General features: G+C 39.5%; 2 protein-coding genes across 5 annotated transcripts in view; one reads left to right on the top strand and one right to left on the bottom strand.

The window, feature by feature from the left end:
• Positions 1-11,200, bottom strand: part of ITFG1 (integrin alpha FG-GAP repeat containing 1) — a 242,593-nt gene extending 231,393 nt beyond the window's left edge. The window contains exons 1-5 of the mRNA XM_029242010.1: positions 10,765-11,200; positions 8,995-9,067; positions 3,632-3,777; positions 2,431-2,488; positions 1,145-1,219 (exon numbers count right to left, since the gene is read on the bottom strand). Of these exons, the coding sequence (XP_029097843.1) occupies positions 1,145-1,219; positions 2,431-2,488; positions 3,632-3,777; positions 8,995-9,067; positions 10,765-10,972 (560 nt within the window). The 5' untranslated portion in view covers positions 10,973-11,200. The remainder of the gene's footprint in view (positions 1-1,144; positions 1,220-2,430; positions 2,489-3,631; positions 3,778-8,994; positions 9,068-10,764) is intronic.
• A 61-nt stretch (positions 11,201-11,261) lies between these two features.
• PHKB (phosphorylase kinase regulatory subunit beta) overlaps positions 11,262-19,538 on the top strand; it is a 200,475-nt gene continuing 192,198 nt past the window's right edge. For 2 of the 4 annotated variants that reach the window (XM_029200886.1, XM_029200909.1), the window contains exon 1: positions 11,266-11,348. In XM_029200886.1, the coding sequence (XP_029056719.1) occupies positions 11,282-11,348 (67 nt within the window). In that variant the 5' untranslated portion in view covers positions 11,266-11,281. Of the gene's footprint in view, positions 11,349-12,599; positions 13,658-19,538 lie in introns of those variants that run through there. The other 2 variants (XM_029200896.1, XM_029200902.1) reach the window with 2 other exon arrangements.

The following is a 19,538-nucleotide window of genomic DNA, read 5'->3' as shown; positions in this document are numbered from 1 at the left end:
CCCACACTCAGTTCCTCCCAGACATGGCCGCAAAGGCAAAGCAAGATCTCCATCCAGCTGGTCTCTAAAGCAGGGTTCTCTTCCAGGTACTTTTCAAAGTTTGAGGAAAAAACAGGTTTCTCATTAAAGATTCACAGCAAGTCTTTCAAGGGTCACTATGACTAGCATAAAAATACTCATATTCTTTATGGAAAACTTTTAAGAAAAAGTGATAGGAAATGTAACAGTTTCACCTCAGAATAGCTCACATTTTGATAATTTACTTGTCTTTGTGCCTGTGCATCACATTTCAGAAACTAATCATAAAAATACATTACGTCTCCAAAACACAGAGGGAAAATTCATTAGATTTATAGTGCCTGGGAAGACAGATTGATAAAGGTGGTTCTCTGTACTTGCTGGAAAGTCAAAAAAATAAATAAATGTGTTCTGTACTCTTAAAATGTTTGCCTTATCAAATACAGAAAAAATTAACCAAGTTGAAGGTATCTCATGAAAAGTATCTTGCTATCATGAATTCTTGTGTTAGGAAGGCAGTTCTATTTAAATCTAGAGGAATTATAATGGAGATCTTTGAAATGCAAGATTACAGGCAGTTTTCCCTAAGAATGGCATTCTTGGATAATAAGAGAATCCTAGCATACAAACTGATCAAGGATAGAGTATATATGGAAAAGTCTCCAGAGCTTAGAGAAGGAATGTTTATATTTTCAGGCAATTATTAATTGCTCATTGAACAGAAGGAACAAGGCTTATCAATGAACATCTGGGAGCTAACATGACTAAGGTAGAGAACTCAATCAAGACGGCAGCTATACATACTATTTAAATTAAATCTTTCCATTTCTAAAAACATCCAATGAACCAATATTTAAATGGGGACTTGCAAAGTTTGTATCTCTAATTTCCAGAGGGATAAAAGGATTAAACTGGCTCTACACAGAAACCAGTCGCAGATCAAATCCATAGTGTTTGAGAAAGCTTATATGTTGGCCAAATGTCCTTTTAAAAATCTTAAACAAGGATTTCCAATGAGCTGGGGTTTTTTCCCCCAATGGTTAAAGCAATCCGTTCACATAAATACACAGTCCCTCCAACAGCAACATGTACAATTAATTACATGGATATAATAATATTTACTCACCCTCCTAATAGTATTTGTGGCTGGTTGGATTCATTTGTGATACCAAATATATCAGGAATTAAATCGGCATTGAAGCTAAAAAGAAAACATTAAAGACATTAAGCAGCTATTTTATTAAATTCTCACTTCTAATTTAGTTTAAAAAGAAAAACAAACTTTGGGGAGGTGTGGTAGACATACAACAGTCAGTATCTGTTGCAATCAATGGAATGTCAGATGTGACGTGTTTCACTCTGAGGCCAAAGTGTTTAATTTTCGTTATTGGACCCTCCAGTCATCTTGGCAATGAGAAGAACATGACGGTACAGCTCCACAGATGATGAGGCCTGTAAGACACTCTGAGAGCTGGCAAAAGAGCCTATCACTGACCCACACTGGACCTGCAGTGTGAGCAAGAAATAAACTTTTGTTGTGAGATTTTGGTGTTGTCTGTAACCTCTACATAGCCTAGCCTGTCTCTGAGTGATAAGGAGACTGTTATTTCAGAATCATGACCCTCCTTATTTAGTCAGATAGGCTTAGGAGAAATAACCCACAAAAGTAATCCCTAGTTGGTATAAAAATTTATACTAGCCACTGAATATTGTAACAACAATGAAAAACACCCAATTATAAAAAAATCAAGCTGAGCACCTTTAAAAAGATTAATCCGTGAATTAAAGTTCAGACATCTAATGGTTACTGACCTATTGATGTATGACTATGATTTTAATAACTGTACAAAAGGCAGCACTGGAAACAAGAATGTGGCTATACATTGTTTACTCCCCGAAATGATATCTACATCATTACCAGAATCCTAACAGAAATTTGGATTAACTTTATCCTGGTACGTGAGTCTACTTTGAGGAGATAAATGATAATACTAAGGAAGAGTTGTGAAAAGGACAAAGTTTCTCCTTAATACAGAAATCTTTCTAGGTCTCTAGAGGAAATCCTCTACCCTTTGTATCTGTCAATCAAGCACTAACAGTTTTATCCAAAAACAGTTTTCTTAGTTGAGTAACGACACGGCTAGGATCAACAAAGATCCATCATGGACACATTCAAAGCTTTTAAAACAAAACCAAAAAGACAAATCTCTCCCTCTTTGCAAAATAATGAATTTCACCTTTCTCTTTCTTCCATCATGGCAAATAAATATATAATTCAGAGGACAGGCCCCTATCAGCTTTAAATGAAGGATGAATTTAGAGTCAATACAACTTAGCAAAGTAGTTTCCTATGTGAAAGATTTTATGTTTGTAAGTTTAAAATCATTCAAAGGGAAGCAAGCACATACTTACTCCATAATTAATGGTTCATCCTGAAAAGTCCTATTGAGTATGGTCATATTGCAAGGATCTGTTAAAAAAAAAAGAAAATATATAAATGAAAAGGCATTTTATAACACATTATTTTTGATATTTGCACTTAGGGAAAAATACTCTTTCATTCTTTTCAAAATTCATCTCTAATTAATTCCAACTATTAGCATTAATGAGCCACTATAAATCTAACTTAAATGGACATCAAGTTTGTAAAGATATATTGGGAGAGTTTATTCTACAGTGAAGACCAGCATTACAATAACTTCCTTTTGAGTCTTCATTCTGAAAATCTCTTAGATGAGTCTTCTTTATATACAATTTAGCAGTAGAGCAGTTGACAATTAAGGTTTTGATATAAAGAACCCAATACATGCAAAACTACTAGACTCTAAAACATCCATGCCCTCCTCTCCTCCTTTCTTCAGTCTGGCTCCATGAACAAAGTTGTCCATTTAGGTATAATTAATTGGCTTTTCAGATAAGACTTGAAGATTTGTGGGTAGATATGGTAGACTGACTCTCAACCTTTACTCTAAACTTTTTGTGCTTTCCTGTTCTGGGGAGACTAGAAACCAAAAATAGCATTTCTCAGATATCCTTGCATTTAAGATTCTAAATAAAATGTAAGCCTTGCTAATTAGATATGGTGAGTTTTCCAAGGCAGGAATGAGGTGAAGGTTGTGTTTCTGCCATTTGTCTTAATGTCTGATCACTGAATTGTAAGTACTAAGAGGGAGGGTGCATGGCATCCATTTTGCTGGTGAGCAAGTGTCATTCTGGCACCTGTTGTGCAACTTGCCACTTTCTGATGGTAAAAAGGCAATAGCTTCTTTGAAGGCTTTGAGGATTGTTCCTGAAAGTTCAACCTTGTGTGTGTTCTTTAGCCATTACAATAACTCTGTAAAGCATAAAAAACCTTTAATAAATTCTCTCTTCCTTAAGCTAAGAAAGTAGATTTTGTTCCCTGGAGCTGACTGCAGACCAGTTCTAGGTTGAAATAGAAGAACCAGAAAACAGACTTTTAAAGAAGTTTTTAGAGACAATTACTGACACTCAAGAACTGCATTTTTGAACTGATTTCTTAACATTATTTTTGTTACACTGACCTAAGAATACCAGGCATATTTCTCCTTTAATATCCAGTGATAAATATTAAAAACTCTTAAAACAAATTCACCTAAGGTTTGATTCTGTCCCCAGAAGATAATAGCTCCTAATTCACCGTTGGCGTGATTTTTGGGAAGATATGTCAGAAGAACATCCATTTGTGAATCTCCATCATAATCCCCCGGGACTACACTTGTTATCAATGTACTGTGATTCCTAAAAGAAACAAACATTCCGGTAGAGCTATAATAGAAAAGTACACTTCTATATTTATACCATACAAAACTATTTTCCATGCAAAATTTAAAAATTCACAGAACTGATTAATTACATTCTGTTCTTTAATAGCTTATCATCCTTCATGTATGTAGGCCTCTTTGGTCTATGAAAGAATTCAGGATGGATGCAGATGGTTTTAAGAAACAAGAAAAAGTTGAAATATTTATTAAGAGGAAGCACAGTTTTATGTTCAAGCATTGGCTTAATCCTTTCGCCTAGTTCTTTTGTCAAAGATACCAGGACATATGGATGGTGTTTATACGAATGGAGGCTCAAAGGACTTCCCTGGCAGTCTAGTGGTTAAGACTCTGGGCTTCCAATGAGGGGGTGGGGGTCAGGTCCCTGGTCAGGGAACTGTAATAGCACAGTGCGACCAAAAAAAAAAAAAAAAACAACATAAATGGAGGCTCATTATCAATTGCTAAAGCACTGAAGGTATCACTGATTTTATAAAAGATATTATCTATAGATTACTTAATTTTAGATTTTAATGCAGATTTGAAATTTACAGTGAAAACTTGTCATTTTATTTCAAGATTTGCAATGAAAAATAAGTTCTTTTTGACCAAACCTCGCAATACACTATCAAAACATACATACCTAATTCTACATTTTTAATAATAAAATATTCTAAAATGGTTTACATTAACCTTGAAAACTTAACAAAACATTCTGGAGTCTTGTCATAATGCTGTCTGAGTGACCCAATCAAAAAATAGGCCTTAAATTCAATTTACATTTAATTCTACTTAAGAACAAATAGCAAGACAGTAAGTTTCCAAACAGCCTATGGATAATTATTTTCTAAACGGCATCAAGAATATAAAAATATATATAATAGGTTTTACTTAAAGTGAAAATGAGGAAAATACTGACAAGGGTAAGACTAAGGAAAACAACAACATAATAGCTTTATTTTAATTCAGCTACTTACTATGTCTCAGATATTACATCAAGTACTTAATAGCTATTATCTGATAATCTCCATCACCTGAAATAGGTATCGTAATTCTCACTGAACAGACCAGGAAACTGAGGTTGAAGTAGCTTTCATTGTTAAACAGCTAGTTAAATGGAATAGCTGGAATTCAAATTCAGTTGGGTTGGCCTCTAAAATTGATCCTCACTATGATAAAATATTTTTTGTAATGCCAGTTTCCTCAAAGAATTCCAACAATGCTTTAACCTTTCCATGAAAAATAACTGGTCTTTAAAAATGATGATATAGCAACTGCACGTGCTACTATGTAGCAAGCTGCATCTAAGTGTATACCTCTGTATGTGTACCTGTGTATGTATGCATGTGCAGTCATACAAATGCTGCACATACCTGGCAGTAATACCTGTTCAAATAAATTAATGATTTGGGGTCAAAAAGTACCTTGAAATAGTCAGTAATATATTACAAAGGACTAGATGGGAACTTAACCTGATCAGGTTTTATTCCTAAAATTGCCCTTCTTTATGGTTGTAAAAATAGGAATTAGAACTTTACAAAATAACAGACTGACACACGAATTTATCTCTTCTTCTTTAGAACCTACTTCTAGGTTCTAAAGAACCTAGAAGAATGAAGAAGAATCTTCTTCATTTAGAACCTACTAAAATGATATGGAATTTTTTTTTAAAAAAAAAGCATAACCCTCAAAGACAAAGAGATCATGAAAGGATCTGCCTTAGCAGGGCAAGGAAACTACAGTTGACCCTTGAAGAACACGTGGGGTTAGAGGCACTGACCACTTGCAGTCGAAAATCCATAGCTGGTATAACTTTATACTTGGTCCCCCACATCCTTGGTTCTACATTCACAGATTCAACCAACTGGGCATAGTGTAGTACTGCAGTATGTATTTAGTGAAAAAAAATCTGTATGTAAGTGGACCTATGCAGTTCAGACCCATGTCGTTCAATGGTCAACTGTATAAGCTGAAGTGCTTGGAGAAAAGGCTCAAGAAGCTTTTTGCCCTCAAGAACCTCTGAAAGGCTCAGAATTTGGAGTCATCTGAAATAGCAGAAGACAAAAGTAAGATGTAAGGCTGAAAACACCTTTTCTGTGATGGTCCCTTCTCCTTCTTGCTCAGCATGCCAACAACCAAGTAGTTTTCAGGCATTAGAGATGTAAGTTACAGGAGAGGGTAAGATATTGGCCTTACGCTAAAAACAGGGAGTTAATGGAAAGTCTACAAAGGAAGTTTGGCCCTTGCCCTCAACTTTGCCAAATTCCTAGGATGCCAGTCAGCCAGGAACATATCCACAGGGCAGGAGACAGGAGGTAAGTCCCATTACGCAGAGTTTCCAATTAGCTCTTTAGTACCTTATTCTTGATATAGTATAATAAAGAGTTACCTGCCTTTTAAAGAAAGCTATGAGTATTAAAGAGAGCCAAAACAAATACTAATAAGGAATCTGAAAAAAACAGAGATAACAGAGGAAACAAAAGAAAACTTCAAAACCACACTTGAAGACATAAGAAAATACACCCATTAAAAAAAAAAAAGAACAGCGTGCTAAGAGAAAAGAACAATAAGAGAACAAAGAAAACTTCTTGGAGATAAAAAGAAAATATGACAGCTAACATAAAACTATTCAATAGAAGGCCGAAGATAAAATTAAGAAAACTTCCCACGGGGAAAAAAACACAAAATGACAAAAACACAAATGAAATAAAGAAATAAAGGATGGAGTTAGGCAGTCCAATAACTAACTAGTAGGAATTCCTGAAAGAGAAAACAAAAAAAATAATCAGAGAAATAACATAAGAACATTTCAAAAAGGTCCGAAGTATAGAAGCCTCTAGCTTGAAGGGAGGCTAGAATAATGAATGAAAAATAGTCTACACCAAGACATATTATGAAATTTCAGAGAAAAGGGATAAAGAAGAGACCCTAATAGCTTCAAAAATTAAAAATAAGTCATATTTGAAGGATTAGGAAAAAGAATAGCAATGGATTTAAAACCTGCAACCGATGAAGCTAGAAGACTACAGGCCAATCAAAGAGTGAGTAGAAAAAGGTTTTGGAAATGGAGGGACATCCTTTCTCAGGAATTTCTTGAAGGATACACTCCAGTGAAGTAAATGAAGAAGCAAAGAACAAAATGGCACAGGATCCAAGAGATAGGGATCAAACAAAGAATGACAAAGGGAAAGTCTCCAAACAGTAACTCTGCAGAAGGCCTAGAGAATGAATTCAGATTGGGGAGGAGTGCAGAGGACTCAATGGGAGAAAGAAAAAGCACAACAGGTATATGGCAGGTATGATGGAACATCTGCAAAGAAATTAAGGATAGGTACACAGAAAACAATGCAATTTATTTTTTAAAAAACAATCATTTACTTTGGAGGGAAAAACCATAGAGAAATGAAATACTGTATACTGCTTGGCTCTAAAGTACACATAATCTACAGGGCCAGAATTTATACAATGATTACTGACCAAGCTAAAATATGATATAACTCTATGGAGATGGAGCCAATTTAAAGATGCTAAATCTTTGTCTATGCTAACAAAAAATCCAAGAGATGAAGATGGTAACTCAAGAAATTACAGTATAAAAACTTATTTTAGAATATGGAAATAAACATCAGAAGAAACAGCTCAAAGTTTTAAAAGTGGTTGCATTTGAGAGAGGAACAGGGGAGAGGGGGAAGAATACAGTGAAGGACAGTTAGTTTTTCAAAACTATACTAAATAAATACAAGAGTTTCTAACTTTTATAAGTATATAAAACAACATTACATTAATCAAAGAAAAATTAATTGGGATTTTTAAAAAACTCAGTGGAACCCAAGTCTTTAATAGCCCACAAATTCCTTAACTTTTAATCTTCCATGAAAAACCACTTCTAGGCAGTTCCTTTCTTGGATGTAATATTTATCAACTTCTGTTCCCTCCCCACTCCAAGCACGCTGACATCCAGTATCAAGGAACATTTCTCAAAAGGTATAATCTGTTTATCCATCTATAACTTTCCCCTCAACGCCTCAATGTTCTAACTCAAGGCCAATTTTTTTTTACATATGTTTGAGTTTAAGTTAAATATTGTAGAATCTGAGCACTCATTACCCAATATGAGGACTTCTTAAATTGTTTGCACAGTTTCCAAGTAATCTCTGATCTTTCTACATACCAATTCATCCTGCACATGGTTAATGAGTAAATCAAATCAATTTAAAATACCGTTTTCACCACCTCTCCTTTAAACAAGAACCTGTAATGATTCCCCACTTTTCTCAGGATTGAGGTCAATTCTTTCTGATACTTATGAAGGTTCCTAGTCTGCCCTGATCTCATCTTCCTAGTCCATAACTTTCCAAAGTATACCCTCCACTTCTGTCAGGCAAATCTTTCCACCTCCTCTTCACAACCTGCTGTTTTTACTACCATCTCTTGTTAATGCTGTGTCCTGAAGCTTGAAAGCCCCCACCTAAATTTTACTTATCTTAAGGTCAAGCACAAGTCCCATAACTTTCTAGAAGCTGCCACTTTAGCCTGCACTGACTCATCTCTTCCTCCAGACAGTGATCAATCCTTGCTTCTTAGTTTCAAAACTGTGTTGGCTCACTGTCGATGATGGTCACTGTGCTTCATGCAATGCCAGTCATATAAAAAAAATATAACTATTATTTGAACATTTAAAAAATTCAGTTTGATTTGAATTTCCTCAAAATCATCCTGAGTCACCTAGCAGTCACCACCTATCAGTCAATAAATGAAAAATTAGAACAGAGTTCATTGACCCCAGTGCAAACTCCTCCCTCAGACCACCAAGGACAAAGTTGATCTGATGAGTCTGTGACTGAGCTGCTCTCACAGGCACACTCAGGATGAGGGACAATCCACTCAGGATGAGGGACAATCCCCAAGACATTCAAGAAAGCATATCAGATTGCAAGGGACTGAAAGGTGTTTATGTAAGAACAGACCCGGTTCCACTCAAAATTATTTATTTATTTTTTAAAGCAAATCATTTTTAAACTTTGGTACGCTCACTAATTTTCCTAACAAATTACTTGCTTCATACCTCATAACTAGTGGTTTTGTACCACAACACCACTTCAGAGTAAAACTGATTTCAAAGACAATCCAACTAGTTACTGCATATCTATTATTACACTAATGACCGTTTCACAGAAACAAATACATTTGTACTTACTTCAAGGATACCTTTACTTTGGGTTTAAAATAGGGTGCGTTCTGGTCTGCCAAAAAGACGATTAAATCATTTCCTAAAAGAAGCAAGTATACATTAGAAAAATGATTCCCAGTGAAACATACGATTAGTGGTTACAAGAAGCTTTCTGGGCACTGTTTTCAATAAGAAAACTTTTATTTTACTCCAGTTCGTCTGCCCTCTCAAGGTTGGTCCTATTAGACTAATGGAATGGAGATTCCTAACAGTATATCACAAATTCAATATTCAAAGCAGCAGGGAAACTAGAAGGATGAACAAGGAAAAATGTAGTTGGTCAAGGCAAATTGAAGCCAATGGCTTCTGCCAGGAGTCAGACTGATTGACTTAAAGGAAGCATATAAAGAATATGCTTTATAACTATACTACGTGTTAAGTCTCGTCTTCCCCAAACCTAACAACTCAGCCTCTTATAAGGCTGTTTAGTCCATTGCACAGATGCATGACACCAAGGACACAGAAACTCCTACTGTGGGTATCTGACTAGTAACTAGGACATGATGTCATAGTTAAGCAGAAAAAGCTGAATCCTCCAAGACTACCCTCTTGTGGCTCCTACAGAACCATCCCCCAGGTTGATGCATTTCTGGAGTTCAATGAGCACTCATTGGATCAGATTTTTGAAATTGTTTAGTCAAACACAGGGCATCTTTAAAGGGGAGAATCTCTGTCTCCAGTTTGGGTGGAGTGGCTATAGGTTAGGCAGTATACACCCTTCTTGCAGTACATGGAGTCATACAAAGATGGGGAAATACCCAAGGTCCACAAGAGGCTCTGGAGTCCTGACAAGGACTCCAAGAGATCTGGGCCAAGATCCTGTCAGTCAAACTCTATGAGTGCTTCACTTCCTTCTTTCACAGCCTTGACCTTAAACAGTACCTGCTTTGTGGGTACTAGAGAATACTAAGACCCTCTAATGCCCATTGTCAGCATCAAGATTTACAAAAAAAAGTTTGTTTAATGATGGTTAAAGCCAAGAACTCCCAAGAACCTCAAGCTGGAAAAGAAAACACAGATTTGGAAGACTAGGGTGGTGGCCAAAGCAAGGAAGTCTTTTGCACACAAAAGACTACGGCAGCCCAGAAGGGAGAAAAACCTGCAGTTTGAGGACCCTTTTCCAAGGAGACACTGGGTTTATTAGTAGTGCCTGTGAAATACTTGTGAGAATTGTGGAGTGTTTAGGCCCTTGGGAAGGAACAGTAGTTTCCAAGAAAGCTGGGACCCTGACAAAGGGAGGGGAGGGTGAACAAGGTAACTGAAAAGGGAGGGAGAAGTCCTCTACGAGAGGAAATTGTCAAGTCGCACGTTTTCCAGTTCATCAAAGGGGAAGGGAGACTGGAGGAAATACAGCAGACAGGAATGAAGGGACCTTGGGAGGGAACGTAAAGGCACGCTACAAAGACTACTGGGAATCAGGAAGGACTTTGCAAGGTGATTCCATGAGAAGGGCGGAGTGCGTGAGTGACGGCCGCGGTCGTCTCAGGAAAAAAACCCAAAAAACCGGGGTGTTTCCAGTGCTTGCGGGGGTGGATCAAACGGTGGAGTGGTCAGGCCAGGACCTGGGTTTGGAAAAGATGGGGAAAAAAAGGCAAGCTGCAAGGATGCTGGAAATAAAGGGGGAGAGGGCTGGGAGAGAAGGGCCGGGAAATGCAGGAGGACCGAGAATCCGGGCAAGGGGTGTGGGGAACACTGGGAGGGGCACGCGAACAGAGGGAGGGCCGGGCAAGCACTGACTTTCCCGCAGCACGAAGAGGTCCGTCTGCTTGTCAGAGTTGAGGTCTCCGAAGGCCGCCAGGGTGCCCCAGGCCTCGGCCCCAAAGAGCTCGGCCGTGACGTTGTGCAGTGCCCGCGCCGGGACCGGCCCGACTCCCAGCAGCGCGAGGCCCCCAAGCAGCGGCGCCAGCAACACCCAGGAGCCCAGCAGCCGGCGTGCCGCCGCCATGGCAGCCCCTCGGCCCCCACCCGCCGGCCCACTGCTGCGCTTGACGGCAGCCGGAAAGCACCGTGCCGCCGGCCGAGAGAGAAAAAGCGTAGCCCAGACGCCCGTAAGACCGCGGCCAGGCCCTGTCTCACTCTCCCGTAGGGCTGCCCCACTGACGCTCGGGAGGCCGCGAAGCTAGGTTGAAGCTCACCCTCGCGCTCACTTCCGGCCGGTGCGCCTCCCGACAGTGTCGCGCGGGGGGGCGGGGCCGGCCGGGAGGAGCTGACAGGCGGCCCCGGGGGCGGTGGCCAAGACGGCGGCTCGAGCGCGATGGCGGGGCTCGTGGCCGAAGTGAGCTGGAAGGTCTTGGAGCGAAGAGCCCGGATCAAGCGCTCAGGTTTGGCTGGCTGGGGCGCCACCCCTTTCCCCCGCACCGTAGAGGGTACTCCCCCTCAAGAGCCTTGGGCAGGAGGCAGATGGGGGTCCTGGAATGAACCTGTGCCCGCGTGTTTCCCCTTAGAAAGCAGACGGTGGTCCCTGACTTCCTCTTGATGTCTTTCCCCATTAGGTGGTGGTCCCACCTTTGCTCCGTTTTGCTTCCCCAACTATATTTCGTGTGTGTTCCCTCTCGAAAAGTAGGTGGTGGTGCCGACTTCTCCTGGAGTCTTAGAAATCAGGCGGTGGCCACATTCCCGGGAATCCCCTCCCTGTCTGTATTCCTCCCCTCATTTTTACATGTGACTAGGGTCTGGTCCTAGAAAACTGGCGGCTGCTTGTTGCCTTATTTCGTATCTCCTTTTCACATTACAAGTTCTGAGACTTAGCCAGTTATCTATGTGTCAGAAATTGAGGGAGACCGGGCCTCAGGCCACGAAGGGGGTCACGGTGAGCATAGTTAGGACTCAGAAGGAAGTGGGCCCCTTCCCTGGGCAAGTGGCCTAGTTCCCAGTTGTGGCTCCCAGACCCGAGGCCACCTAGGTCAGAAGACGCTGCGCAGGCAGTTATAGTAGTTACAGTGTCCTGAGCTGACTTGTTCAAATTGCAGAGTCACATTTTGAAGTTAGCACTTGTGGCTGATAACTCATCTGACAGCCAGGATTGAAACTTCTCTTATTCCTGGCTGGCTGGATGTAATCTCGAGCTAAAAAGTGTTCCTATAAACAGGAAAGATGGTGGAATGACAAGTCTTCATCTAAGAATCTTCCCTTTTGAAGGCTTGTTGTTACTATATAAATTAGTGTTGGGAGATGATAATGTCAAAGTCGATAATCTGATAACATTGAAAGACATAGCCCTAGGAAAACTAACTATGCATTTGCATTGGTATTAAGGGTTTTGTTTTTTTCCCCTCAGCTAATACTACCCCATTATATTTTGGCTTTTCCCATTCATGAAGTTCTTAGTTGTTGTGCAGACAACAGAGTTCTTAGCAGTCTTTTTTTTTTTTTTTTTTTGAAGAAAGTAATTTCACAAATCGTACAGGAGAAATCCACCCAATCTTTGTTGCTTATTCCATTCTGTTTTCAAAACCTTAAAAATAGTTGTGCACTTATTTACTTAGGGTTATAGCAAAACTACCATATGAGAGAATTTTTCAAAAACTAGTCGTTAGTACATTTTAGTGTTAGTACAGTTACTTAGAATAGTCACGTCTATTTCTGTTTCACACTTTTCCTCAAACTTTTTGTGTCATACTGAAGTATTGAGTTGACCACTAACAGTGAGTCTATCTGGGCTATAAAAAGGGTTATTGAGTTGATAATTTCCTGTCAAAGAGAGTAACTGGAGTTTTCTTACAGGAAACTGAGCTCTACCCTCAACATATACTTTTACAGCATTTCTCTTTTCCTCTAATAAACGTATAGGGTTTATTTTCTTCTCCAGTCTTAATTTCCTCTGAACTGCGTGTCATAACAGTAAGCTTTGAAAACCTACCTTCTCTTTCTTTACTGAGAAAAAAAAAATCAAATTTTATTTAACTATTGTTGAATGCAGTCACTTAAATCCAGTTTCATGTACAAGGTAGTTGAGTGTATTGTATAAATGTGGGATGTTCCTATATGTTTACATCATAGCAATAAAAGAGATGCCATTTGAAGTCATCCCTCCAAATTAGTTGAGGTTTCAGATTCTTCTGATAGGTGGGACGTGTAGACTATAAACTTTCTTTAGTGAATCATTGACTTCCTGTGTCATTAAAAGCAATCACCCTGATTCTGTTTGTTACTTTTAGAGGAGTATATAAAGTGAGTTTTGTTTGAAACTTGGACTAACCTGACTATGATATAGATGCCACTGCAAAGTTCTGAGCATTGTTACATAGTAGCATAATCACTTCACTGCTCAATAGAGCTACTCGATGCTACTCTTATGTAATGTTTAATAAGTGGCCATTATATATTTCCTGCCTCATCCATATAAGCAAATGTAACTTATCAAAGCAAAGAAAATCAAATTTTCAAGTCATAAAAGAGAAAATAAAATTATAATGAACCTCAATTATTGCCTTCGTTGCACACCGCATCATGTTAATAACTGCTCACACTGCTTTCAATTAATCTAATGCTGATTGCTTCTAACCTTCACTAAACAGTTTTGAAAATTGCTATAGTTTAGCCTGCGATGCTTATGATTAGAGTCAACAGTTTGAAATGGCCAGCTCACCTGATGCAGTCGTCTCTTCTCCACCAGCTTTCTTAAGGTCTGGTAAGTGTGTAGACCCCAAAAGGGTCATTTGGTAATTTTAAATACCTTTGTTTCTGAAGGTTGATGTCACCATAAGATATTATTTTGGTTTTATTTCCTCTTTGGTGGGCCCAAGCCTGAGCACCATTTCTGTTATTGTTGGGCTCAAGTTTGCACTGTATGGTGAATGTAGTCTGTGGTGTGAGAAGCATGAGAAATGCAGAGTGGATCCCCTGTCTTGACACTAGCTCTGTTTGACCAGGGGCAGTTCCTCAGTATCTGGGAGGCTTAATTATCACCTGGGTAGTTAAAAAGCTTCTTCGATAATTTTTGTCTTTTTGCATAACAGACTAACTCTTATAAAGTAGAAAAATTTGGTCAGCATCCCAATTATTTTCTCTTCATCAACTCCTTGTGAAGTAGGTATTTTTATATGTATTTTCATAGACAGGAAAGGGAAGCCCACAGAGATGAAGCAAGTTGCCCCAGGTCCTGAGACTATTATGTTTCAAGGCCATGTGCTTTGCCTTTCATCCCATGGCTTCCTGGTGTAAGGGCTGGAGGAGGTGTTGGTGCAGTGACTGTCAGGTTGGTGAGACCCTTTGCAAGGTGGATGAAAGCTGTGGAATTGCTCTCCAGATGAGTGCCCTGGGTCTTGAAAACAATTTGGAAGAAGTCCATGCATCCAGGAAAGACCATATATGGATTCCCATTAGGAACACAGGCCTTTGAATGTATCTGGAAGAGAAGGGCTTTGTTAAGTGGCCATAGAGCTGAAATGAAGACTGAAGTCTTTACGGCTTTTTTCTGTGGGTTGTGACCCACCTTGGGCCATTTAAAACCTGTTTTGTGTGTGAACATTGGGAAAAGCCTCTTGGCAAGAGGCTGCTTTGTCTTTAGTGTGCCTTAAGCAGAATATTCAAGCCTCAGGACTCATTACTGTGAGATGACTCAATCAAAACAGTGTAAGTGAAAACTTCTTTCTTTTTGGTTTCACCATAGCCTTTCAGAGGTGGTTCCCCCACCGTTTATTTCCATTGGTATTTCAAGCCCTGTTTTGGCAAGATGGACGGGAAAAATCTTGAAGAAAAGAAATAGGAAATAGCTTACAGAAGAGTCACAGACAGGAGAAAACAAAGCTTATACTTTAAGAAACAATAATGATCCATGTCTTTAGTTGTCATCTGCCAAATGACAAAATAGTATATTATATGTAACATTGCCAATTGATTTTTGATTTAATCTTTTGAACTAAGAGAACAAGAGGACATGTATCTTTGAACTGTGCTTTCTTTTAAGCATCAGGCTCTCGTTTTCATCTTGGCTTTCTTAATAAGGGCTTGATGGGTTTTCAGCACTGACAAAGTCCTTCAGCAGTTACTGGGAAATAGAATGCTAAAGGTATGCTTTTTTATGCATCAATAGTCCCGAAAATTTCAAAACCTAAGAACTGTGCTTAACATTACATAGAGTGTTTAAAACCATATACAAGAAGTTTTTCCAGTACCATATTATTAAATCAAAATAGAATGCACCAAGAAACTAAATAGGAAAATACCAAACTTAATCGTTATAAGCCATTTAAAAGATGGATTCCTTATAAATTACTTTCAGTATAGACACTTGGGGTTCATCTAACCAAAACTTAGTGATAACTATAAAGAAATAAAACTATTATCTGTTAAATAGAGTGGTTTGCATTTATAGTTTATTTACTAATGTAGAAATACTTCATTTATGTTGGAAATGATTTGTTTTCTGCTATTGTAGTTCCTTGGACGTTATCATTGTGGGAGAGTGTATAATGGTGTGATTCCATTTAACAATCTTTAAAGAATGTCCTGGGTTTATAGCTGAGCTTTTCTTGGTACCTTTGGCTAGAAACTATTTAACATTACCAAAAGTGAAAGCCAGTATCTTGATTTTGGAAAATTAATTTCTAATATACCCAGATTGTTTTATGCATTTTAACCCTCTTTATTCCTCTTGGATTTGTTTCTGCTATGTTTTTCTTTATTTCTACTCTTTATCGAATTTAGTGTGTCCTGCGTTTCCGTGCGTGCATGCCTGAGCTGTGCTCTGAATGCTAATGTGTCAGTATGTGCTGTGGTTGAATATACTTTCTTTTGTTTTAACTGCTTAAATCCAAAAAGAGATCTGGATGTCCAGGCTTTTCTTTAAAGAGCCTTGTGGTAAAACCTACTGGCCAACGAATTTATAGGCAAATTCCACAACCAAAATGAATTAACTAATTATTGGGGAAGGAGTGTAGCATCCAGTAACTTAGATGGCTTCCATTTCTCATTTGACTACTGCAGTTATATTTTAGATTAGCAGAGTTGATCAGCTAGAGCAATGACATTGGCATTACAAGTTCAGTTATTTGTAGTAATTGCTATGGCATTTTGTGATGAGGTAAAAAATGTCATGGCATTTTTACTTTTACTCTTAGATGATAAGATAATTTAAAAATTATTCCTTAAATTGAATCATTGGCTTATCTCTATCTTGGCTCTGTAAGTTTATCAGTATCTCAGTGAGTTTATCAGCATGTGACTTGAGTTTTTTTCTTTATTTATTTCTTTTTAGGTTTTTTGATTAATTTGATTTTATTTATTTGATTTGATAGGCATATCAATAGCTGGTAAAGTTTTATTTTATATTCTGGGAAAAACTCAACTTTTTATTTTGTATGTCTGACACTCTCTTCTTTTTAGGCACTTATGTAGCAGCCTTGTTTCAGCCTAATTTAGTAGTCAACCGATTAATAAAGTTCATTTGGCTTAAAGAGACCATAGGCCTGAGGCTTCTGGACTGTTATGTGTTGTGGCCCCCTTTAAGAGCCTAAGGAAAGCGTACACATTTTGTGTTCAGCTATACCTGAATCTCATCCTCGCTCTGTTGTTTAATACTTGTTTGATCTTGAGCAAGTAACTTTACATCTTTGAGACTTGGTTTCCTTCTCTGTAAAAGTAGGAGTAATAAAACCTACCTGAAGATATTATTCTGAGGATTAAACAAGATGTTATATGCAAAACACTTGATATTTAGTAGCTGCCCAATAAATTTTATTCTTTATCTTTGCTAAAAAATGTTTGTCTTTTACAATATTGCTGGTATGTATTTAAGAGTAGGATTTTACAAAAGCAGACATAGTTGCTTTTCTCTTTACCTCATTTTGGTATCTACCCTCATGGTAGCCATTTGATTAAGAAAACTAGTCATGAGGGGATTTGAGAAGATGGCGGAAGAGTAAGACACGGACATCACCTTCCTCCCCACAAATACATCAGAAATACATCTACACGTGGAACTGCTCCTATAGAACACCCACTGAATTCTGGCAGAAGACCTCAGACCTCCCAAAAGGCAAGAAACTCCCCACGTACCTGAGTAGGGCAAAAGAAAAAAGAAAAAGAACGGACAAAAGAATAGGGACGGGACCTGCACCAGTGGGAGGGAGCTGTGAAGGAGGAAAGGTTTCCACACACTAGAAGCCCCAGCGCGGGCGGAGACTGTGAGTGGCGGATGGGGAAGCTTCAGAGCTACGGAGGAAAGTGCAGCAACAGGGGTGCAGAGGGCAAAGCGGAGAGATTCCCGCACAGAGGATCAGTGCCGACCAGCACTCACCAGGCCGAGAGGCTTCTCTGTTCACCCTCCGGGGTGGGCGGGGGCTGGGAGCTGAGGCTCGGGCTTCTGTCGGATGCAGGGAGAGAACTGGGGTTGGTGGCGTGAACACAGCCTGAAGGGGTTAGTGCGGCACGGCTAGCTGGGAGGGAGTCCGGGAAAAGTCTGGAGCTGCCGAAGAGACAAGAGACTCTTTCTTCCCTCTTTGTTTCCTGGTGCGCAAGGAGAGGGGATTAAGAGCACTGCTTAAAGGAGCTCCAGAGACGGGCGGGAGCCACGTCTATCAGCACGGACCCCAGGCATGGGCATGAGATGCTAAGGCTGCTGCTGCAGCCACTAAGAAGCCTGTGTGCAAGCACAGGTCACTATCCACACCGCCTCTCCCGGGAGCCTGTGCAGCCCGCCACTGCCAGGGTCCCATGATCCAGGGACAACTTCCCCGGGAGAATGCATGGCGCGCCTCAGGCAGGTGCAACATCATGCCGGCCTCTGCTGCTGCAGGCTCGCCCCGCATCCGTACCCCTCCCTCCCCCCGGCCTGAGTGAGCCAGAGCCCCCGAATCAGCTGCTCCTTTAACCCCGTCCTGTCTGAGCAAAGAACAGACGCCCTCAGGCAACCTACGGCAGAGGCAGATCCACATCCAAAGCTGAAAACCCGGAGCTGTGCGAACAAAGAAGAGAAGGGGAAATCTCTCCCAGCAGCCTCAGGAGCAGTTGATTAAATCACCACAATCAACTTGATGTACCCTGCATCTGTGGAATACCTGAATAGACAGTGAATCATACCAAATTGAGGAGGTGGACATTGAGAGCAATATATAATATTTTATTCCCTTTTCCTCTTTTTGTGAGTGTGTATGTTTATGCTTCTGTGTGAGATTTTGTCTGTATAGCTTTGCTTTTACCATTTGTCCTAGGATTCTGTCTGTCTGGTTTTTTTTTTTTTTTTTTTAACATAAAAAAATTTTCTTTAACATAAAAAAATTTTCTTTCTTAACAATTTTCTTTTTATTTTAATAACTTTATTTTATTTTATCTTTATTTTATTTTATCCTCTTTCTTTCTATTTTTTCTCCTTAAATTCGGAGCTGTTTCTAGGACAGGCTGTTGGTGCTCCAGCCAGGTGTCAGGGCTGTGCCACTGAGGTGGGAGAGCCAACTTCAGGACACTGGTCCACAAGAGACCTCCGAGCGCCACGTAATATCAAAAAGTGAAAATCTCCCAGAGATCTCCATCTCAACACCAAGACCCAGCTTCACTCAATGACCAACAAGCTACAGTGCTGGGCACCCTATGCCAAACAAATAGCAAGATAGGAACACAGCCCCACCCATTAGCACAGAGGCTGCATAAAATCATAATAAGGCCACAGACACCCCAAAACACACCACCAGATGGGCACCTGCCACCAGAAAGAAAAGATCCAGCCTCATCCACCAGAACACAGGCACTAGTACCCTCCACCAGGAAACCGACACAACCCACTGAAACAACCTTAGCCACTGGGGACACACACCAAAAACAACGGGAACTATGAACCTGCAGCCTGCAAAAAGGAGACACCAAACACAGTAAGATAAGCAAAATAAGAAGACAGAAAAACACACAGCAAATGAAGGTAAAAACCCACCAGACCAAACAAATGAAGAGGAAATAGGCAGTTACCTGAAAAAGAATTCAGAATAATGATAGTAAAGATGATCCAAAATCTTGGAAATAGAATAGAGAAAATGCAAGAAACATCTAACAAGGACCTAGAAGAACTAAAGGGGAAACAAGCAATGATGAACAACACAATAAATGAAACTAAAACTACTCTAGAAGGGATCAATAGCAGAATAACTGAGGCAGAAGAACGGATAAGTGACCTGGAAGATAAAATAGTGGAAATAACTACTGCAGAGCAGAATAAAGAAAAAAGAATGAAAAAAACTGAGGACAGTCTCAGAGACCTCTGGGACAACATTCAACGCACCAACATTCAAATTATAGGGGTCCTAGAAGAAGAAAAGAAAAATAAAGGGACTGAGAAAATATTTGAAGAGATTATACTAAAAACTTCCCAAATATGGTAAAGGAAATAGTTAATCAAGTCCAGGAAGCACAGAGAGTCCCATACAGGATAAATCAAAGGAGAAACATGCCAAGACACATATTAATGAAACTATCAAAAAGTAAATACAAAGAAAGCACATTAAAAGAAGCAAGGGATAAACAACAAATAACACACAAGGGAATCCCCATAAGGTTAACGGCTGATCTTTCAGCAGAAACTC

The sequence above is a fragment of the Monodon monoceros genome, unplaced genomic scaffold, assembly GCF_005190385.1.
Source record: "Monodon monoceros isolate NGI ecotype Baffin Bay Population unplaced genomic scaffold, NGI_Narwhal_1 Super_Scaffold_10, whole genome shotgun sequence".
NCBI lineage: Eukaryota > Metazoa > Chordata > Mammalia > Artiodactyla > Monodontidae > Monodon > Monodon monoceros.
Note: the sequence above shows the minus strand (reverse complement) of the source record. Positions and strands in the feature narration are given on the sequence as shown.